Source organism: Necator americanus, chromosome V (assembly GCF_031761385.1).
Source record: "Necator americanus strain Aroian chromosome V, whole genome shotgun sequence".
Lineage (NCBI taxonomy): Eukaryota > Metazoa > Nematoda > Chromadorea > Rhabditida > Ancylostomatidae > Necator > Necator americanus.
This window is the reverse complement of record NC_087375.1, coordinates 3,349,244-3,373,340: the sequence shown is the minus strand read 5'-3', so window position 1 is coordinate 3,373,340 and position 24,097 is coordinate 3,349,244. Positions and strand designations below refer to the sequence as shown.

Genomic DNA, 24,097 nt, shown 5'->3' with positions numbered 1-24,097 from the left:
CGATCACTTAGTATGGGAAGATTTCTTTTACTGACTGTAAAACTTTATATAAAAAGTGACTGGTTGGCATAGCATTACCAGATCTGTGACACCTCTGCGATATTTGAACGCTAACCGAAATCTACCAAACTTGCAGTGAGGTTTTGTGAGCACTGTATGTCTTTGGCAAAGGACATAATTTCAGAAGGGATGTTTAGGTTTTTGGAAACACCGTACCAGATGAAGAAGTGACACCCAACAACGATTATCTAACATGACATTTCTAGACATGGTCACTATTAGAAGCTGAATAACCCTGTGTGTTGGTATTTCGGAACCTGGAAAGACTTTAAAAGTTTAAATTACACATCTCATAGCTAAAACAATATGTCGCAGCATGAGAGCACGAGAAAAGCTCGTATACTATATAATATAGCAGAATAACCATCCATCATCAATGAAAGAACGATATTTTCAAAGTGAATAGAGATTTCCGTTTGATCATAAATATCGACATTACGTACATACAAACACGCTTCTGCAAAATCATAGCCAATGGATAAAGCCGCTTCGATGAATCAAATCGTCCGATAGGTCACTAGGCGACGAGAATATTTTCTCACTAGGTAGTACGGTGATACACTTAGTGGACCGTGATTTGAAGACGGCAACGTCATCGTCGGAATCCTACATTGCCACACGTCGCCATGCAGTCCATCATCGTTACGAAGTTGTTCAAGTTTCCTCCGCATCCAGTGTAATCGAAAGGTACACACTGACTCTAAAATTTTGCAATTTGCTTGTCTTTACTAGATTCCGTTACTTATATAAAAAGAAGAACTTCAATGAGAAAAAAAGAATTCCCTTTTTTGAACTGAACGAAGAAAATAAAAATAATAAATAGTAAATGAAAATGAGTGGATGAGGAAATGAAAATAGATAATTTTTGCATCTATAATCCCAAAGACCTTATAATAGATCTCGCAATTTTTTGAGATATAATTCAGAATCTTGCTTTAGAAAATGGGCGAGAAAAAGTGGGGCCCACAACACCATACCTCACTCCATTTCTATTTTAAGTACTTTTTTGGCACCGAAAGTAAAGCGATCTCTAGTGAGAACGAACAGGATCAAACTAGAATGTTCAGATTAACGTTTTTCTCAGTAATCCCCAGATTTTCCAGACGAGCCAGGATGTCTCAGAAAGAATTTTCGTCCAAGTTTGGGACAAAGACTCACTGTTTGACGGTTGAAGGCGTATCTAGTCTGCCGACCTCCACAAGCCCCTCGATCTATTGACAACAAGCACAGTTCTTCTGTAAAGTATGTTAGATACAAAAGCAAAAAAGAAAAAAAAAGAAAAAAGAGGAGGAATCATTTGGACGGTGGTTTCACTGGATGAAATCTGACAATGCACACGTTCTTGAAACCGAAATAGCGATTAGTACTGATCATTAGCCGAATTTTTCCGACATTATGGGTGATCGAAGTCAGAGTAAAACAGAGCAATTAATGCAAGAAGTCAATCAAATGAGCATGCACCAACCAATGATTTTTCAACTTGTGAATTAGAGAAAACCTTCTGGAGCTTACCTGGACACGTCCGCTCACATTCTGTCTGTGTCTCGAAATTGTTTTGGTTTCCACGTTTACCATTGTATTGGAATGGAAGGCATTGCTTAATATAAATATTACGCCCACTAAGTTAAAAATCAATCAAGTCAAAGATTAAAAAAAAGTGAAAAATCTTTTTGTTGGTGGTAATCGTTGTTGTAACGTAGCACATTCTTAACTTTTTGCACTTACGTGATACACCAAGATGAGTGGATTATCTCTCATAAAATCAAACGTAGCATTACATTGCAACCAATACAACATCACAGTACAATAAAAGAAACCAGACACAGTTAAGAAAGAGAGTTATGTATTTTAACTTAAGGTTAGGATACAGAGGATGTCAGAAATCAGAAAGTATTAATCAAAGCAATACATACCCTATCATCTGGATTATAGTACCACCGTGATAGTCCAGCGTTTCCTGTACCAGGTGCTAACGGAACGGAGCAGGCGTTTGTGGCTAAAGTTCTACTGTTGCAAATGATTCAGAAATACTACTGCATAGAATAAGCACAGTTAAGAAAACAAACCGCCTGGACAGCATACGGTTGTCTCGGGGGTTGCACCGATGTGACACCAGAAGTTCACTGGGCAGGTGTCCTTGTTGGTTGGCGAACAGAAAAGAACCTATGACCAATTCGTTGCTTCTCGGGCACAACGGATTTAATCAAAAACGGATTTACCTGTCCTGCAGCAGTGGTAGCAGGTTGGCCAATACATGGGTTGTCGAGGGGTTGGCAGGCTAATTGACAAGCTCTCTGGAAACGGGTGTCGTAAAATAAGGCGACGGAAGTGAATCACGGTTCAAATAATAAGAACTACATCTAATAGAATCAATAGTACGGTTTTGGAATAGGAGATAGCAAAAAAGAGCAAAGTGCATTTCGTATGCGCATATGTCATGCAGTAGAAAATAGTAACATGCTATGGAGAGCAGCTCGAGTGTAGCGCGGACTGCACGAGGTCTATTGGGCAGAAAGATTGTGTGGGGAGGGGGGAGGAGGTGTAGCGCGGTAGGTTAGAGGTTTGACCGACTGTTACTGCACGATCGATTGATTGTTCGAGACCGCCTTATTCCAAACTAATTTCTGCATCCCTACGGGGTCGATAAATTGATACCAGGCTTTTTCGGGGGCATAAAAACACTAACATAAAAACAAACATAGGCTGCCCCCGTAAGTGATTGTATAGGTCAAGACGCGTTCGTAAAACCGCAACGATTACGGGTTCCAGTCAAACGCGCTATAGCGCATCCCAAGCAGATTGATAATCCAGAGACTTTTAGTTAGCACCAACCACTAACTTATTCAAAGGGCAGAGCTGCAGTGGGCAGAAATATATAACGAAATTGATTACTACTTATAAATGACGTTTTGTTGCTACGCTTACATCATTACATTATACATTCGAGAACATCGGTACTTTGAGGTCTGTCGATTATGCGCTCTTGATCAATAACGTAAAACAGCCTCATAGCCCGAAATACAAAGGTGACACTGGCAGCACGACATTTGGTAGGGTTGTTCTGGTTGGTTTCTGGATTTTTAGTGATAGGTTTCAAACAACACCACACAAACTATGTCCAGAGTAATATTGTAATTCTTGCTAAAGTGATATGATGCCGGAATTAATTGCTGAAAAACGCTTTGGTGTCATGTTCGAGACACGCAAAGTAAGCGTTAGAAAAATTTCGATGATGCAGAATAAATAATTCAGGACAAAGTAACAACAACATATAAACAAGAAAAAATTGAAGAAAGCAAATGAGAATAAAAGAAGTGCAACATAAAAACTAACTAATGTAATGAAATTGTTCTGATTGCCCTTCAAACCGTTGTAAATGAAAGGACGACATGTTCGGGATGATTGATCGAAGTAGAAGCGTTCGAGGTTGTAATTACCATCTCCAGTTGACATTGGCAAATTACAGATATTTGTGGAGGCTGTAAGAGAGCAGTTGGAGGAAAAAATTGTTGATTATTCATCCTAATGTTCACCTCCTGGACAGCAAACTGTTGTGGTTATATCAGCTCCAATATGACACCAATAACTCGCTGGACACGTGTTTAGATTAGCAGAAATTGAACACGTCTGTGGACGACCGTCGACTCCGGCGAATGGCCGACCTTCAAAGCAAGGATTTGGCCCACATCGTTCCTCGCAGGACTGAAACAAGAGCAAAACAAGCTAGATCAAACTACTTTTTTAAAACCACAATCACTACCTCTCTAGTGAGGAAATTGTTCTGATTTCCGTGTGTGCCAGCGTACGAGAATGGTTGACAGGTTCCTGACTGTTGATTGAAGTACCATCGATCCACGAACGAATTCCCGGTCCCCCGATTAAGGGGAAGTGAACAAGGATCACCTTCTGAAGAAAACACTACGTAATCAATGGATCTCTGGAAAACAACATGATAGCTATCTTTGGAACTATTGATATTACTGATATTTTAAGAATGCGTTGACTTGTGGCCTGTGATGTCAACGCTAATGATCTACATACGGATTATTCTTGCAGTGTTAATTGCCTCACTCAATGCAAGTCGAAGAACAGAAAATGGATTTCTTGAAAAAATATCACTTTGAAAAAGTGGGAGAATTTAGAATTGTTCCGAGAAAAAAAATCTCGATTAATGGTTTGCTGTGCTGCAAATTCTGTGACTGACTGACTGAGTGAGGTCACTAGAGAAGGTCGTGGTGTTTGGCTGATGTCGTCTACATAAGTTGTTGCTGAACAACTTCAGGAGGCCATGTCTCCGGTGAAAACCGTGGAGCAGAAGGATCACGACAAGCTGGAAAGCCCACGAAAGCGAACGCTGGCGAATCAACAGGAGAAAGAGACCGAAGACACAAGTGAAGAAAGCGCGCGAGGCGGAGGGATCCGAGAATCTTGAGGAGGACAAAGAGGAGCATCCTGTGGTAGAGGCAACACAGAAGGAGCAGTTGGTGGAGGAGATAGCTGACAAACAGGAAAGCGCTGAAGAAACAAAGGAGACAAGGGAGAGCATCCTGTGGTAGAGCCAACGGATGATGAAAAGACGGAGACAGAGGCTCCAGCTGAGCGTGAATCGGAAGCTGAGCTCGTTGAAGCTTAAACTAACCCGGTTCAACCGATACCCGTATTCAACTGTAACCTATCAGAACGCCTCTTCACATTCGACAAAAATAACAAAAGAAGAGAACTATCTTACAGAATTAAGACGTTGTCACTTAATAAAGTCCCACGTCTGCGAGCACAGGCGTACGTTCGCGCCTGCGAACGAGCGGTCAGTGAATGGGTTGCTGACAGTCTCTCCCGTGGGAGAATCCAGAACGGCGTTGGACTATTTAACTCGTCCTTTGCTGTACAGTACTATCACTAGCACTAGTGAGAAATCGTAAATACTTTAGGTTCAGGATCAAAGGATAATGTGTAGGAACGCTTTGCATCAAGTACATAAGTAAGCGGAATAGGAGGATAACTATGATCGACAGCAACCGACATATCGTGAAAAATGGCTGGATTTGAGCAAACATCAAGAATAGATGTCTCCTCGCAGTCATTCTGACATGAAACCCGATCGCTCTGTTTTTGATCACCATCGCGATCGGTTTGATATCGAATAGTTTATTTTGCTCCTTTAACAAATTATACGCCGCCTATTATTTTTTTTTTGAAAAAAAAACCTCACCGTTAGGACAACAAACGGTTGTCTCTGGTGTTGCTCCGATATGACACCAAGCGTTAGGCCCACAGGTATCCATGGCACTTGCTGAGCACATTTGTGGTGGAAGTGGTATAGGTTGATTGCAAGGATTGTTGAAAACTGAAATGTGTGCACGTCATGCGTATATTATTTCAAAACCATCGCTTAAATCAGGACAAAAAGAAAAGGAAGGTGGGAAAAATTATTAATCCGTAAAGAACAGTAGATCAACTCCAGTAGTAGAGAAGTTCACGGCATTTGCTACTCTACGAAAGAAAATCCAGCGATGGTAGTCGCTACATGAATTTCCCAGCAGCACATACCATGAACATTACGCGGAAGAGAAAGAAAAGAAGTACACTGCGATAGAATTGAAAATAACTAAGATAAACCGAGTTCGAAAACAAGAAAACCGAAGAAATATGGTTATTTGAAGGTAGAAAGCATTAGATCCCAGCCATCACTGATAGGTTTCTTAATCCAAAGAAGTAGAGACAGTGCACCCTGGTTGATTCACCATTACAAGTTTGCTCGCAATCCTCCAACGTTAGGAAGTTGTTTTGATTCCCTTTACGTCCATTGTAGGTGAATTCTTTACATCTCATTTCTGTCTGATCGTAATAATAACGAATAACAGGAGGAACGGCTGCTCCCAGCACTCCTTGCTCTTCCGGTAGGCCTTGGCATGCGCCGGGCATCACTGGCTCGCCGGGACAGCACTGATATTCATCTGGGACAAGTCCCAAATGACACCAATAGCCTTCGCCGCAGGAGTTTGAGCCGAAAGTGCAAGTGACAGGACGATTTGTCGAGTCCAGTAGTGGGTTGCCCTCGGGGCAGACATTGACGTATACTAAATTGTTCGATATAAAAAAAGAACTAATACGGAAGATTTTCTCTGGCATCTACTTTAGGATAACAAGTCCTTACTGTTTCTGTTGGATCATCACATGAATAATGCGGTATTCCATACCTCACTTATCAAAATAAGGATAAATAATAAACAAATGAATTATTTTCGATCTGAGGTGCAGTCTTCTTCAATTCTACAATCCTTTTCCGTCTATGGGTCAAATTTTCTACTTCCGAATATCCTCTTACTTCTTCTTCACTAGCGTTTTTAAACACCTGAGCCATCCTCAGCAATATCTCATTCCTTGCCTGCGTTCACGTATAAAACGTACGCGTTACACCATGCAAAAAAAAACGATGTCCATCAATACACTACGACAAGATTTGTTCGTTTTTCTCATGATTAAGAGTGATATAAGTAAAAAATCTGTTCTTTTACGTTGTTCTCCTCTCTTAAAATCTATAGAAATTTCAACGAAAAAAACAAAGGACAATTCGAAACTATAGCTCACAAAGGTATGGTCAGCGGAAAAAAAAAACTCTCAAGCGGGACTCGAGTGAAATGAGGGAAGTTGTTGTTCCTGCACCGTATGTAGGTGTAGAAATATTCATACATAAGTTTTGGATCATTTAAAAAATGTTGAATCTTGCCAAAACAAATGCACTGCACCAAGGATATGTGAGGGATTTTATTCAAATATTTTTTAGAATTTTATTGCTGGACTGCGGTTCTCTTCTCTTTTTTTTTCGTAAATTTCACTGCGCTGATCTCAGCTGAGTTGTAAGTTATGGAAAACTCTACGAAGCAGTGGTCACGTTTTCCTAATTACTCGTTTAAACTGTTCAATTTCCTGGAAACACTTATGCTATCAAGAAAATCAACAATAAACAATATCCTTAATTGTTGTTTTGTTAGTTGAGGAAGGTACACACCGGGACAAGCCTGCTCGCATTCATATTGACTAAGGAAGTTATTCTGGTTTCCATAACGTCCTCGGTAGAAGAATTGCACGCATCTCATGCTGGCCGCATCATAGTACCACCGTGGAAGGGCATCGTCACCGTTGCCAAGCGCTAGCGGTTGTTGGCAAATTGCCTGACCTTCCACTGAAAGGGCGGTTAGAATATAAGGAGTTTGGGTTTGGATCACGTAGAAAAGCAAAGGTTACCTCTTCCTGGACAGCAAACTGTTGTCTTTTGAATGGATCCGATATGACACCAGAAACCAGCAGCGCACATATTTGAACCCGGAGAACATGTTTGTGGTCGATTGTCGACGGTCATTTGGGGTTGGCCAAGAGCGCACGGATTATCGAGCACTGAGGGTAAGGATTTCAAGTAGGTAGAGGGGAGGTTGCTTTTTAGAGCTGTAGGATTAGTTTTCTTCAGATGTGAATGAATACACTTCTATGGAAGGGACAAGACTAGATGACGCCCGGTTCAGTTGCGTAAGCGACTGCGCTCGAAGCGGCGCGGTGGAGCGTCGCGGTTAGGATCGAGTGGGGACCCTTGCTAGCATCCTCTATCGCTGTGGTTCGAGATGGTCCCACGCTGATTCCGACTGCCTTCTCCACCGCGCCGCATCGAGCGCAGTTGTTTGTGCAACTGAAGCTTGACTTCATGTCGTTTTGACCCAACTATAGCAAACATAATCATCTTGAGGGGTTATTTTGCAAGGCGTTATTTTCGAGTCTCATCTAAAATTACTGGGAAATGCATTTCTTCGAGTATTCGGCAACCATTCGACATATGGAGATTTTTTGTTAGAAATCTTCTTGAATCCCTATTTAAATGTGCCTACCGTAACAAGTTCGTTCACAGTCCGATTTGCTAAGGAAGTTGTTTTGTGTTCCTTTTGTGCCACAATAACTAAAAATAGCACTTCACAACGGTGTTTCGAATAAGAAATCGATTAGGATCTTATATTACTATGATCTTTCACCTTGTAGTAATTCATTTTACATCATAACATAATCTTTGTAACCACTTCTGATAAAATTTGAAGATAAAAAGATAAAAGAAACCTGAACGGTATACACGATTGTGACTGTAAATTCCAATACCATCGCTGTAGCTGAGCACCGCCATTACCGCGATCATATGGCTGACTGCATGGATCTGTCCCTGTAAACGAGAAAATATCGTTAGTTTTTCGAAGACACCATGCTTTTTCCTTGAGAATTCGGAAGTTCACCTATTTTACATCACTACATAAAATCTTTTCAAAGAATCTGGCATATTTTGGTACACAGGCACAACACACACACACCAGCAAACAAAATGAAAAGGTAAAAGCATCGGTTTTTTTTTGCAAGCATCACACGAACTTACCTCTTGTCGAGGAGAGTTTTTCTGAAGTGTGTCTAAATAAAGCGAAAAGAAAATCCCGTTAGAGCTCACCCAGCACTGGGCAACAATAATTCGCGTCGGCACCCACGTGACAGTAATGAGTTTTTGGACACAACGATGTAGGGCTACATGTGTAGTAAACGTTCCCGGACGCGTACGGTTCACCCAATTTGCAAGGATTTGTGAATACTGCAATGGAAAGTCACGTCACTATAGAAAATTCTAGAAAATCGTCGTATTTCTCTAACAAATTCCCTTCCAACCTGGACATCTTTGTTCACAATCTTCACGTGTAAGGAAATTGTTCGCGTTACCGCGCATTCCACGATATTCAAATGGGACACATTTGCGAGAGGTCCCGTCGAACGCCCATCTTGTCGCATGATACGGTCCTTCACCAGGATTACGTGGAGGTGCTGTGCACGGGCTAGGAAGTGCTGAACAAAAAGTGTCATACAATGGAAAAATTCAATGAAGAAATAAAATCGAATAAAATAAATAAAATAAATGAGGTACATTATGAATTAGACAAGGAGTTTTGTTGTAGATTCAGAATAAGAATGAATATTTTTGTCAAAAGTAGATTTTATATTATATTATATATATATATTATTATATATATATTGTTAAAAATAGATCTATAAATTTCAACACATATTCATTTTCTAACAGCTGTGTACCATAGCAGAGATTCGAATAAGACATTGCGCTGTGAAAAGAAAAGAAAAGAGAAGAAAACGAATGTTCAGAGCTGGTCAAGTCGTTCATGAAGACTCATGAAACTCCTCCACATGTTTTAACTATAATTCTCTACTTTTTCTATAGAAACCATCAAAAACTACATGCCTCTACATAATTCCAGCTACAATTTTTCAGCTATTATATTTCTCCAGTTGACTATGCAAAAAAAAAGGAAAAGAAATTGTCAGTGGTCTCATAAAAACACAAAAATTAATGTCGAGATCTGAGATTATCCTTCAAAAATTGTGTGAGCAGTTCCTCCGGAAGAATAATACTCAAGTTAATAGCAATAAATACGAACCATTCGGACAGCAAACTGTTGTTTCTTTTGTTGCTCCAATATGACACCACTGTGTTTCTGGACATTTCTTTGTTGGTGAGCATGTGGTAAGTCCTACCTGTGAGAAAAAAAGATTAATTGATTAGGAATTAACTATTTACAAACAATTAATTGACTATACTCCTGCACGACAACTGGAAAATAAACAAGATTTTCATCTTTCCACAAATTCTATACATGTATTGCTTCCAAATCTGCAGATTTATGACCAGCTTATTTTGAAAGAAGAAATTATTACCGAGCTTTTCAACGAATTCATAGTCACTGGGCAGGGATTCACTTGAACAGGACATCGCGCCTCGCAATTTTCTTTTGTTAGAAAATTGTTCTAAAAAGCGGAATTGCTATGGGATTCCTCGTAGTTTTTCGGCACTTCGTACGAAATATAAAACTATTTACCGCGTTTCCTCTTATTCCTCGAAACGAAAATTGCAAGCATTGTCGTTGTGCCGCATCGAAATAGTATCTAGAACGAAAAATGTGAATGGGAAAAGGTTATCCATATAGATGCTCCTCCATTATTATTGCCGCACTTCTTGGAAATGAAAAAGAAAAGAAAAAGAAAAAAAAGAGGAAAAAAAAAAAACTAGCAACCAACCTAGTCAACTGAAGGGGACCCTCACCCTCGGATTTCGCTCTTGTGCATGGATCGACGCGACCTGGGCAACACATTGTTGTAGTCGAGTCGGGACCTACAAACTTTCTTAGGTAGCGTGGCTGCAGGGTATTTTAAAATTGACAAATGACAGTAAGAAATGATTGTTTGTTTACATCTGTATGAATACTTATTGTTCACATCTCTATATGGAATGTTAACACTTACAGTAACGCTTGAAGGCCCTATTTGTCCTTTCGTAAGGCCCTATTTGCTGCTCTATTACATTGCTTTTTCATATTACAGCAGACGCAGTGGAAGGCGAAGGCGAGTTCACAGCATAATCAATCTGGTGGGACCCTCGTTTACCCCCTCCCCCTCCCTGCTTGCTCTAGAACCCAGCCATTAGCTGCGCTACGATAATACGCTCACACAGTCGTAGTCACGTAAGCGCGATAGAAAACTACGCTTCCTTCTACGTAACCTCTTACGTTACGTTGGAGCATAAATCAAAACCTTTCAATTGATTTGCTTGAACTGTAGCCAAGATTTGTATTGTATTTGTATTTTCTTTTTTTTATTTCCTTATTTTGTATGTATTTGTATTGTATCTTTCTTTCTTTGTTAAGTAACATTAACATTTTAACGTTTCGGCTTTATCGTCGTCTTTCGTTAGAGCCTGGAAATAATCCAAAGCCATCAGCAATTTATCCTCTGAAGCGCTTCATCATCCTATCGATTTTTTTTTTAAAGATTTGGAAATAATGGATAGGATAGGAAATCCAAAAGAGCTGAATTGAGAAGAGGAACAAGAATTACAGGAGAAAGCTATAGAGGACCAAATACAGAGGAAAAATGTACAATTTTCTGGATTCTAAATTTTTTCTCGTAAGATTTTCTGACTCAAGCAAAATATGTTCCATTTTTTATCTTTCTTTTCTGGTGCACTATTGGTGTAGGTGAATGAATGAATGAATGAATGAACGATACCTGAGGGTAGGATCAATTTTTTCTACATGTAAAACTAAAATATAATAATATATAATATAATAAAATAAATAAATATAAAATACTTTTAGAACTAAATCTAAATAAAATATTGTAGTAAAAAGTTCACAAATTGGTTACTAGAAGTGCTACATTAACTATTTTAAGTTATTTTTATATCGCTACAATTCCTAATGAACTCGTTTTGAGATCAATACTGATCCGAAGAGGTTTGGGGAAAAAATTGTCGCTACAACCTCCAGTGAAATCGTAATGACATAGATTTTTTAAAAAATGTTAAAATTTAGGAAAAAAATTGAAAATTATAAATTAAAATTAAAAACTAAAAAAACAATACCTATAAAAACGTAATGACATGGATAGTGCCAAAAAAAAATTCGAAAAAGAAATCTCACCTGGATGGCACCAATGTGTAATTGGACACGAGTCCTCGTTGGATGGATCACATTGTTGAGGTCGAGCGGTTGCAACGAGGTACGGTTCGCCCTGGGGGCAAACATTCACCCATACTGGACAGGTGGATTCACAGTGTTCTCGTAGCAGGAAGTTATTCTCATTCCCAGCCATCCCTGAAAATCAGGATAATTTATTTTCAGGATAATTTTTAATGATCAGGATTCTTTTTACTTTTTTTTACTTTTTAAATTTCTTTTTTTTTTACTTTTTAAATAGAACACTTCCTTATAAATGAAACGATGGTCCTAACCTTGATAGATAAAGGATTGACATTGGTGTGTCTGTTGGTTATAGAACCATCTCTGGATGCTGTGAGGTCCTTTCCCTTCATTCACTATCAGACTACATGGATCTCCTTGTGACGAGCAACATGCTGTGGTAGTCTCATCGAAACCGATATGACAATAGTACCTAAATGGTTATTTAATCAAGAACCTAAACGAAGGTGAATATTTTAAAATAAATAGACGAACCCAGGAGAACAAGATGCACCTTGATGACATTTGAAAGGCTGTTGATCAGAAGTTAAGGTCGGCTGACCTATGGCACATGGATTTATCCATACTGGACATGCTGCCTAAGAAATGAGACCACGTTGTATATATTTATTTATTTATTCATTTATTTATTTACTTATAACGCTCAAAGGCATGCCCAGAGTAAGAGGCAAGGAATGAATACAAATAAACAATAGAAAATCCAGCAACGAGAAAAGAGTAGAATGAGAATAGAATTTTTAAGTGGATAAATTCTGAAGTCAACCATGCTCTTATTTCTGGAAGCTCTACCTTCCTTTTTTTTCTTTTTGTAACATTAGGTTATTTAGTCATGGATCATCTAAGACTTTAAGATTTAGAGACTCGATTAAGTTCGTTATTTATTTCCAAAAAATAAGAGGGCGGTTTAGTGCCTCGCTCCCATCTATTATCCGAGTTTACTAGAACTTACTACCACAATTTTCATCGTAAATCAAATGAATCGCTTGTATTTGTTTGTTTGTTATTTGTTTATCATGGAAATATTCGGGGGAAACAAGAAAAAAAAAGAAAACAAAACATTCATGCACTGTATGAGGTGAACTCTCGAGATAGTTTATAAGAGAACTCGAGATACATGATATTCACTAGAGAAATCTGCAAAAATTCGAGAACCCCGTGGAGAAAAAACTAGGAGTTTATTGCTGAGACTTTAAGCAAAAAGGCAAAATTTAACAAAATTTCTCGTCAATACCTATATTCTTATCAAAGGTGCGATAAACAGAAATAAAAAGACGTGAGGATATTCTTTAAAAGACTTGATTTTTTATTGTAAAAGCACGAAAAAAGTGCCCCTTTTCCGACTTTTTATTGATTTTTCAGTTTATTGATTTTTTAAAAAATAAATTCTATCACTGAAAGCGAGCGAAGGAAGAGAGTATTGCAAAAATTGCAAAAAATCTGAAAGTCTGGCTATTGCTTGAGAGCTAATAACTTAGTCATGTGATCCTATAGAAGAACAAAATGAGATAAGATTCACAGTTGAAAGATAAAGATAAGAAAGAGAGAAGAATGAAGGAGGAGTGGATGAAACAAATATAAGTGACTGTAAGGGGTTTGGCCCACAAACAATGCGGTAGTTTATTAGGGAAAAAAATAGAGATTTAAAAAGTAAACTAATAAATAGAGGGCAACTGTTGTGGGATGAGCAGGGGACATATAACTAATTAAAAATTTATTTATTTATTTATTACCAGTTTATTTACTAACCTCACAGGATTCTCTCGTTACAAAATTGTTCTGATTTCCTTTGGTGCCGAAATAGTTGAAAGTAAGACATTTCCGTTGTAGAGCATCATAGTAAAATCGAGTCAACGCCGCATCGCCTTCGCCTTTCGTCCACGGTTCCGCGCATGGATTGCTTCCTATCACGTAGAAGTGTAATTGTTAATTGAACTATACATAATAAAATCTGAAAAGCTACTGTACTAACGCTACCGTACTACTTCATAACTAACGGGGATAAAATGTTATTAGAAAGCTATTTCATCTATTGAAAGTAGAGGAGTGTGTAAACCAAACAGAATATGATTTTTGAATGAGGCTGCGTCTGTACTTCTAGAAAATAGTAATCTAAAAAAAACGAAAAAACTTTCTCACTAAGAAATTAGGTAACTCAAAAAATTATCGGATAAGGTTAACACAAAATGAAAAATAAAAAGTAATTTCGGCTATCCAGTCATTCCGAAAAAAATATGGGTTTTTTTGCTCGAGGTGAAAAATGCACATAGAAATAAAAAATATTTCTTTTCGGAAATTATCTTCCGGACATCTTTGAATTAGTTGCAAACACGTGAAATACGTAAGCGAAAAACTACGTAGAACTTCTTATCCACAGGAAAAATCTAAGAGTTAGTAGTATCATTTTGTGGTTGAGTGGTTGATTATCTTACTGTTCCTTCTTCGTTTGCCATTCAACGTTAACACATTTTAGCTTATTATTATTACTACTGTTATTATTATTAAAGTACTATTATCGCTATTATTATGAAAAATTATTATTATTATTATTTTTATTATTAAAATACTATTATTGTTATTATTATTAGAAATTATTATTATTATTATTGTCATTATTATTATTATTATTATTGGAATACTATTATAGTTATTATTATTAAAAATTATTATTATTACTACTATTACCGAAATACCATTGTTGTTATTATTATTAAAAATTATTATTATTATTATTATTATTATTATTATTATTATTATTATTACATGATACAGTGTTCTTTCGTTTTGGTTAGCCTCTTCTCCCTATGAGTAGCTTCAGGGGAAGCGGATCTGAAAGTGGATCGTCTTTAGATAAAAGCGGAATTTTTTTCGTTTTTTTTTCATCCATTTTTAAACGTTTGCCTCTACGTTTTCTTTCTTTGTGAAACTATCTATTTTTTTAAAAAAAATTTTTGCCTCCACCTTTTCCTTTTTTTATAGTACCTTGTTAGTTCCATGCATACCTTATGCGAACGAGGAGGAGACATGCGGCAAGAAACCAAGTTATTATTATCTTACTCACCTTCTATAATAAATAGAAACCAGTACCATTGCCCATTGAGTTATGAACCTGGATAGGGAAAAAAATTCTGAAAGGTAAAAGTGTGATTAAAGAATCTTCCACCAGGAATAGGATCATATTATGTGGTACATGTTAGGAAAAAAAGAAAGAAAGAAAGGAAACATGCGGGGATATCACTCTCAAATGTATGTGCAAGAACTGTGTACCAAAGCCAGACCCATGGTGAAGAATGAGAATGGATCGTTCGTTGTATGTTCATTAGCATCATTTCTCTGTCTTTCACATACATAAAACCTATTTTCAAGAGAAAAAAACAAGAAATTTCATCTATTAATTTAATTTAATTATCACCAGAAAAAAAACCAACCAAGAGCCTGACAACACACTGTTGTAGTGGTGTCCGCTCCAATATGACAATAATGGTTTGCCGGACACACGTTAGGATTCATCGCTGAGCATTGCACAATTACTCCTTGAGCACGGAATGGTGCTCCAATCTTGCATGGATTCACTGAAATATCCGGAACATGGAAATATGGGGGAAAAACGCTAACAGCACGTCCATTTCTCATGTATCACAGGTTTTTCCCACTCCTTTCTGACCGTTTATTACCGTAAAATTCTTTTCTTGAAATGATTCCTTAAATGGTCGCTCTACAAAAAAATCTCTAGGGAGTAAATTCTTCATCTGGAAAAATAGAGAAGTACCTAGAAACCATCAGATGTGGGTGTTTTGCATTATCTCAGAAATTTGCATAGAAAATATCTTAATTAAAATTTTAATTTCAGTGTAAGCGGCAATAGGTTGGCTCTCTTATTTTTCAGAAGTGCTTTAATTCGAGAAAGGAAAACTTTCCATTTTACTTTTTTAACCAGTCGTTATCCATGATAAAATCTAAATTGCATTCAATTATTTATTATTTTGCATTATTTTGAAAAATCGGTCCCAGTATACCATATCAAAATTATGTGGAATTATGTGTTTTTTTTTTTTTTTTTTTTTTTTTTTTTTTTTTTTGTTTTTTTGTGGAGAACACAACGTCACTAGACTATTTACCATTATTTTAGAATAACCGTTTAAAGCCCCAAATTTTGTGAATTTTCGATTTTTTTCGTGGATTTTTGTGGGGGAACACAATGTCACTAGACTATGCCAGGTAATCAAGCTACAATGATTTCCTTTTTACTTTTTGCTGCAAGCGTTTTCATATCTTCTTTTCGAAGTTTCTAGAAGCAGTTTGTTCCTGATTGATGTGATCCGCCGTTTTTCATTGAGGCATAGACTGGATTATTGCAAGTTATGGGTACAAAGCAGTACGTATATTAACTACAACTCTAATATACCGACACTATTCCATAGATAAAATCCTTAGACCAACATAAAAAGACCAGAGGATTTACCGAGACACGAATTTTCGCACTCCTGTTTCGTGAGAAAATTGTTCTCATTTCCTTGAAGTCCTCGATAGATGCACGGTTGACATTGTTGTGTGAGAGGGTTGAAGTACCACCTAAAAGTGACTGATTACTTGTTAAGCATATCCTTCAGGTATTCCTGGAAACCACCGAAAAATCTCTCATTTTTTTTTCTCAGTATTACGATAAAACAAAGAGTACAAGAATTCCCCTCTTCACCTTCTTCAACGGGGAATTAGCGCAAAACTCTTCGAATGTTAATGGAGTGAAAACAAAAAAAAAGTGACTCACTTTTATTCCCAGTATTAGGCCTGCATATCCCTATTGTTTATTTTAATCCTAATTCAGTACATTTTATTCCCGTGTCCTATATTTTGGCTGCTGTTTTTTCTTCTCCCCAATACATTTGTACATGCAATCGCCGTATCTATTCCATATATTATATGGCAATCAATGAAATTCAGGAATAATTTACTGGCTGCTATTCTTGGAGTTCGCAACACATGTAACGTCATTTTTTCAACTTTTTCTTCCCACTATTCGCAGTTTCTATCTAGTAAATATATATTTTACGCATATTTACATTTATTACAGATTTATTTATTGTCTACATTATTTACATTATTTGTTCGCCTTAATTTACGTTCTATTTTTCTACTGAAGTAGGGAATATTTTTTTTAAAAAAATTAGATCCTGAGATGGATGAATGTATTGCTACGTTGAACTAACCGTTGTAGATTTGCATTCCCAACACCTACGTTAAGTGGTTGTTGACAGCGATCAATTGGAGCTGAAAAAAGATAAACAGTAAATAAACAAATATAAAATAGACCCAATAAGCAACAAATATAAATAATAGTAAATTATCCATCAGTAGCCAGGGAAACATGCCTGGTTTAGGACAGCATGCGGTTGTCTGTGGTGTGGCGCCAACATGACAGAAACTTCCCGATCCACATGTGCTCACTCCGGGAGTGCATTGATTGATCGTGTTTCCAACGGAAACCGCACATGGATTTGGAGATTCTACAATTTGAACAATCAATAAATCCAAAGCAGTATTTATTTTTCACCACCGTCCTATTATGAACCTCCACCAGAGAACAGAGTACAGCAGTTGAAACCAAAGCGGTTATTAAAGAATCTTTCATGCATTTTTTCAGACACCTATGAATAATAGAGATTGAAATTCAGGATCCTGTGGAAAGAAGCGCCTTAAGACAACACTTCTCTTGTAGCTGAATAATCATTGATCTAAATTGAATGGGCAGCGTATCACCGTACTGCCGTTGTACAGAAATCGCAAGGAAAACGTAGAGCTCGACGTGAGGATTATAGAAGCAAAGGTGGCTCCGTTCATTTCCTTCTAATCGTCGTACAAAAAAAAACCCGCGTGGAAGATGACGTTTTTTCCTACAAGTCAGCTGCAGCGCGCTATCCTTGTGCACGCGACGCGTCCACGAGCGAACAGTTGAAGATCAATAGGGGCTCCTCAGCGGGCTACTCAAGTAAAACCAATAACTAGGTGCTCAGTGGACCAGAGTGAGTAGAAGAGAGCGCGTCCTAACGTACATCGTAGGAACTAAAGCAGTTCCCACGCCGTTTTTATTAAGACAACAAGGGGAATGGTGCAGGACCATTCTCGCTTCCGTAGTCTCTAAGCCGAGCTCTACGGATTCCTTGGGATTTTCGTACCACAATTTTCTGATACGCTGCTTTTGAGATTACTTCGATTAGACTGATACTCAGTAACAAATGATTGCTTAAGAAATCCTTTCTGTACCACAAGAATATGCCGTAGTTGGAACTGTCCAAGAACATTTTGTAAGGTGAAACCGTTATTTACATTTTAAATAATGGTTTAATCTTACAAAATATGATAGAAGTAACGCTTTGAAATGATGTTGTGGCTCGTCAAAGGAAAATAACAACAAAACGCCCAAAATAAATAGAGAATTCCTCCACAAACTCTACTAATCGATTTTTAGTTGTCCAGGCGTTCCAGGCGATCTGGCTTCCCTAAGAACGAAATAGTCGAAAATGTCCAAGCAATCATCTTGTATTTGTGAAATCCAAATCCAAAAGTTTGATTTCAAGCATTTTTAATGGAATTTTTAGAGATTTCTTCTGAAAAAAAGATTTGCATGAGGAAATACGCTAGTTGAAGGACGTTTTTTTTTGTTGTCTCTAATTTTTCTAAATGTATTTTAAATTTTTAGATGTGAATTTAGAATCAGCTACAAGAGAAGGATTATCTCGTTCGCAGGAATAGTTTTTGAGAAGTAATTGTTATGCAGTAGAATGTTCCCAAATGCGCGTCCGAAACAGCCGCAATCCAGCCGAAAGAGGAGTGCGTGAAGAAGAAGGACGTGGGCTGTGAGAAACTGCACAACCTGTACAATGTGCCTGACATTCTTCGAGTGTTAGGAAATTGTTTCGATTCCCTCCGGCTCCAAAATAGACGAACTCTTCGCACAGCTTCAGTTCTTTGTTAAAATAAAAACGAGTCAGTTGTACTGATCCTACACCGGATTCCTGTTCTTGTGTACACGGATCAACTGAAATTTTGGATCGACGATCGATTTATAATCACCAATAGATCTAATAAAAACAGTGTACTCTAAGCTGTATCACATACACACAGGAGAAACAAGCAGCAGCTAGTTTAGCCTGCTTAAGTGCACATTCCTATGGATTCACAAAGGAGTTCATCCGGAATATTTAAGTTTTTTTCTTTAAGTTCTATCCACTCTTCGACGGGCAAATCGATTGGTGCTACGGTATTCTACGAGACTAGTTTGCTGTTTATAATCCATGTAAAATCTTTAAGAAAGAAACAAGAGCGAAATTTCCTTGAGGAACGAAATGCAGAACGAAGGAGCTACTAGGTCGGGGATTCACGGCATACGGTAATGCACCTCTACGTATAGAATAGAATCAGAACGACATGAAGGACGGTGCCGTTGCGTAATGGCGGCTGAGCTGCTGCGCGCCATTCTCCTCTTCGTTGCAGTTCGCGATGGTCCACCATCGATCCTAACCGCTACGCTCTACCGAGCGTCGCATCGAGCGCAGCTGCTTACACAACTGTGCCGTGTTTCATGTCGCTGTGACCCTACTATACTTCTGTAACTTGAAGTTTTTCATGTCTTTAAACCGCGGCATACCTTTACTATCTATTTTTATTCCATTTTTTAATTAGAGTGGTTACGAGATTTTTTCAGATTAAATCCTTATGATTTCCATAACGACAGCTTAATACGAGTTCACTTAAAAAAAAACTCGTAAAGGCACACTGGTAGGGAACCCTATGACTTGGATTTTTCTATAATTCTTCCAAAGATTTTCTTTTTTTATGTTTCATTCCCTCTCTACCACCACGCGGTATTCTTTAATATAATCAATTTAGTTCAACGTGTTAACTGTATCCTTTTTATCCTAGCTATTTATTTTTATTTTTAAGAATTTGTACCGGAAAGGAGGGGTTAGGCACTCAACGGAAATGTTCACAGTTTTCAAATCCCCATTACTTTAGTGACAACGTTACTTTTTGAGCGAATAATTTAATCTGTGAATACGAAAATTAATTAATTGTTGATTATTATTATTATTATTATTTATTGATTACAAAATCAAACTTTTCAGAAAATCAAAACAGATCCCCAGCTCTCACAAAAAGCTTAATTTCTACTGATATGTTGTCCAGAGCTCTAGCATAGATGTCTCAAAAGAAAAGATTTTAAATAAATAAATTTGGGTGGATAATATACGAACTTTTGTAGATATTTATGATCTCTCCACGTTGGGTTGTGTTTAAAAAAAAAAAGCAGAACAGCACAGCTACTGTGTCCAATAGTGATTACTGTAGCAGTTAGCCCCTAGGACTTTCCAAATGCAACGACTACGTGATTGAAATTCAACGCACCTTCACATGTTGACTGACAATTTTGAAAAGTCTGAAAATTGTTCCCATTTCCACAACATCCGGACCAGTAGAACAATTCACAACGTCCGCGAGCTGGATTGAAATACCTGCAACAGAAAGAGGTAAAAAAAAATAAAGTGATCAGAAGAAGGTAATATTAAATTATATAAATTTAAGCACATACGTTCCTCGTCAACACTGTTGTTCTAAGAAGACAAAAAAAAACCAACCATCTTGGTATTCTATAGGGCCCAGTCCCAATTTGTTGAGGCATCATACAGGCGGACCCGGATGATTGCCCGTTTGTTGCTGAAAGTAGTACGAGATGGTAGTGAAAGTTCGATTTTTCCTCAACGTAACATTTTTTTTCTGTACACTAACAAATCCTGAACGACAAAAGATGGCCGGACAGTAGTCAAGACCCCGTAGCTTTGCCTTATTAGCGGAGGATCTGAACCATACTGTAGCCTGTTTTAGACTAGCAATGGGGCTCAGTGGGAAATCAGTGGTTCAACTTATCTACTGTGCTAACCTAGTCCCCCTTATGATCCACTGGATCCACCTTAAAGCGTATCACGAAAGTGACAAGTTGGGATCTGTGAAATGAAGATAAGTGTTGGATGGAAACTCGTCGCCAGAACAGGTACTCGGTTAGAACTACCGTATATTTTAAAGTTTTGGAGGCTGGGGACACCAAAAATTGTTCGATTGATTGTAACAACCTTGGTGGTGATAGGTATTTAATAATATTTTTAAAAAGCAACAATCTTAGCACGATATAATATTTAGAGGTTTTCTTTTTCTGCCCCATTTTTCTTTTTTCTTTTTTCTACTCCATTTTTCTTTTTTCTTTTTTCTGCTCCATTTTTCTTTTTTATTCTCCGTTTTTTTCTGCTGCGGATTAAAATGGGAGCGATCAGCCATTCGAACAGGTTTCCCTGCACAAATTTCACAGCCATTTCCCTCCCTCTTTCCACGTGACGAAAGCACTTCCGGCAGCTCTTGAGTTTTCTCGAGCCGGAAAGGTTTAGGCAGGTAGGATCACGCTACGCGTGAAGTGGTGGCTGGTGCTGAGGCTGCATTGAGGGCCCTACCTTTCAGTAATCGTAGCTTTACGCCAACATCGCGAAAAACCTCAAGAATATCAATACTAATCAACAAGAATAGTCAAATCAAATAGAATAATCAAATCAATACTTACTAGTAGCACATAGACGTAGAAAATTGTAGATACATTGTAAAATTGTAGATATAGAGGATACTTAGGAAATTTTAGTAAACACATCCAAGAAACTCATCAACAATTCAGATATACGGTGGGATTTTGGTGTAGTTAAATGGAAATAGGTTCAAAAAAAAAAAGTTTTGATTTTTTTTAATAATGATTTTTTAATCTAATAATGAACTTTTAGTAATAATAATAATTTTAATACCTAGTATAAATTTTGTAGAAAGAAACTCTTTTTGAACAGATTCTATCGGTGCATAGAAAACATCTCCAAAAATATATTTGTCTGGATTTACTGTGAAAATATTGTTAAAATGTATGATTACGCTTAAAACTGTTCCAGGAAAAAATTCTTCTACCTGTTCTTACTTAAGTTTTTTCCCTCAAATATTTCGCTGTAGCAGATTTGCGAAGTAGCATGATTTTGTTCGTCACACACACGTAAAAATGATCCCCACAACCTAGAAAAAAAATTATTTTTCTAAAATGCCTAGGGTAAATTTAACGGTTAGCTATCGTGCAAAGAGCAATCAGCTCGTACATGCCGAACAGGAGTGGTCAAGTGCACTCGAGAACGCGCTCTTCAACCGCTTTTTGCAACTGGCTCGTGTCTGGATTGGGACCTTCGGATAGCTTCGAGCATCGAGGATCACTCCACTGATATCTACCATATTTGTTGTGCGATCAATAAACCTCCTAAAACTACCTACTATTGCAGAAAAATTAATTTTATAATCTTTTTTATTGGTCTTTTAGTATAGTCTCTTTCCCTGTCCTGTTTCCCGCGACTATTGATGATGTGATTTTTCGAGAAAAAGGGAAAGGACTGCCGGCAGAAATAAAAATAAAGAATCCACAAGACTCTTAAAATATGCATATATAAAATATATAAAAATATAAAATAGGAAAACAGCCAGGAGTAGCTCAGAAATCAAGGAGTGGGCCCTCATCCATTCCGATATTTAAGAGATTTTTTGTATTATCTAAACTTAACTTCACTTTAAAAATATTTTTGAAAATTTCCATCAAAAAAACTAATTTTCTTTTTTTGCGCTTGAACAAACCTTTACACTTGACCTAAGTAAATTTTTACAATTAAAACAAAATATAAAAAAAGAAATTGTCGTAAAAGTCGCAACGTCTTTTATAGCTGAAAATTGCTAAGCATAAAATAGAGTGCTAGTTCTTTGGCTACTCTTAAAGTACTACTTGTTACCTAAATAAGAACTAACTGGGTTACTGTAGATTTTTCGGAATTGAGAAAATCATAGTTACCTTTATTTGGTTGAAATTTACAAAAAAAAAATCGAAAGGAGATATGATAAAAATAGGATTACTTACCTGAAAATTGATGAAAGGTCGGGTGACTGTATGAAGAAGAGAGCAGCTGCGTTTGTGTGCCGTTGTACTGAAACTAAGCACCCGGATGAACTGGGAAAATTGTGCATTTTGCCGGAATTTTCGTGATTTTACGTGGATTTTATCCATGTTTCAAAGATTTTGCACAGCACACTACAGTACAGTCATAGCAAACAGCGATGAAACTTGTGCGCTCACTGGATATTTCTAAAATCCAGAGAGATAGGGATGACTAGGAGAGATGGATAGGACATAGTTACTGTAGATTTGACAGATGTACTTTTCACCCCAGGATTGTTAACAGCGTTGGACTTCGGGCCCTAAGATTCTTTTCACAATATATTTTTAAAATCCACAGAGCTAGGAATGACTGAAGAGATGTGGGGGGACACAGTTACTGTAACAAATCACCGCAAAATTATTGGGAATGATTACTGTAGATTTGGCAGATATATTTTTCACTCCAGGATCCTTTAGATTACTTAGGAAAACTAAACAATAAACAACAAACAACAATAAAATTAACGCTGTTGTGCAAAACTTTTCCCTATATGCTATCAGCAATGACTCTATGATTTTTTTCCCACTTTTTCTAACTTTTACTGATTTTGTAATTTTTCCCAAGAAGCTTTTGAAAAAGAAATACTGTAGTCTGAAGCATCGATCGGTAAAATCCGTAAAATCACGGTAATGTTTACATGAGTAATTAATGACGTTCGAAACGAGTAAATAAGAAAAAACATAGAGTCAGCAGCAAAAAAAAAAACCAGCAAAAGATCCTAACCTGTTCTGTTCCGAAAAATAAATTCTTCATTGCGGACAGAAATGTGCCATCATCCGCCGTGAGACCTAACGTTGTCGTCGCTACAACTGATAGCAGCAGCCAATACGGCAACATTGCTGGAAAAAAAAATTTGAAAAAAATTAGTGGAAAAACTTGATACTCGTCAGATTCCACGCGAACGGAATCGGAAACCGATGAGCGACCACAGTACACGATTCGGACAAAAATGAAGGTATTAGCGGCGCAGGTTAAAATGTCGCTGGGGATGGGGGAGGGGGCACTCTGTGGCCCCCTTATTTCTGGAAGTAAATAACTAAATCTGTGGGGGTCCTAAGGCCTAAGCATTAGTCTTAGGGGATCTATGACGTGTAAGCTAACATTACTAAGAGAAAAAAGGTAAGATAGAGCGTCCAGAAATAAGTAAAGGCCCCCCACTGAGTCTCCCCCCTCCAACTACATTTTTCCCCCGGCGCCTACTTATGCAAATCGACGAACAACAGGACTCAAGCTGATCGAGGTGATTCAATTGCCATTAAGGAGGAAATCTATTTGATTTACTTTATTTATTTACTTATCATTTTAATAGTTTATTTGTTTGTTTAATAGTAAGCAAAAAAGTCTTGAACTTGAATCATCGTTTGGAAGCTGAAAGTAATCCGGTACTGCTTATTTCATCACTTTAGGTAAATTTTCGATGGGAAA

The 24,097-nt window shown here is 37.5% G+C and overlaps 1 protein-coding gene across 3 annotated transcripts; it reads right to left on the bottom strand.

Annotated features, from left to right (window-relative positions):
* Positions 1 to 652: 652 nt before the first annotated feature.
* RB195_012807 (uncharacterized protein) lies at positions 653 to 23,509 on the bottom strand (the record flags this gene model as incomplete). 3 transcript variants are annotated; one of them, XM_064202359.1, is made up of 34 exons in its annotated part: positions 653 to 760; positions 1,219 to 1,295; positions 1,573 to 1,657; positions 1,974 to 2,056; positions 2,127 to 2,223; positions 2,280 to 2,354; positions 3,394 to 3,539; positions 3,594 to 3,762; positions 3,821 to 3,966; positions 5,270 to 5,404; positions 5,802 to 6,137; positions 7,070 to 7,243; positions 7,306 to 7,455; positions 7,938 to 8,005; positions 8,161 to 8,260; positions 8,537 to 8,674; positions 8,749 to 8,922; positions 9,528 to 9,624; positions 9,805 to 9,894; positions 9,966 to 10,032; positions 10,165 to 10,258; positions 11,565 to 11,738; positions 11,876 to 12,036; positions 12,099 to 12,202; positions 13,371 to 13,525; positions 14,683 to 14,685; positions 15,050 to 15,193; positions 16,084 to 16,193; positions 16,829 to 16,889; positions 16,991 to 17,125; positions 20,025 to 20,131; positions 20,255 to 20,333; positions 22,594 to 22,660; positions 23,396 to 23,509. In XM_064202359.1, the coding sequence occupies 34 exons, from the start codon at positions 23,507 to 23,509 to the stop codon at positions 653 to 655; spliced, it is 4,023 nt and encodes a 1,340-aa protein (XP_064058238.1). The 3 variants fall into 3 exon arrangements, with proteins under 3 accessions (XP_064058238.1, XP_064058239.1, XP_064058240.1); XM_064202358.1 differs by lacking the exon at positions 5,802 to 6,137; XM_064202357.1 differs by lacking the exons at positions 5,802 to 6,137; positions 14,683 to 14,685.
* Positions 23,510 to 24,097: the final 588 nt, after the last annotated feature.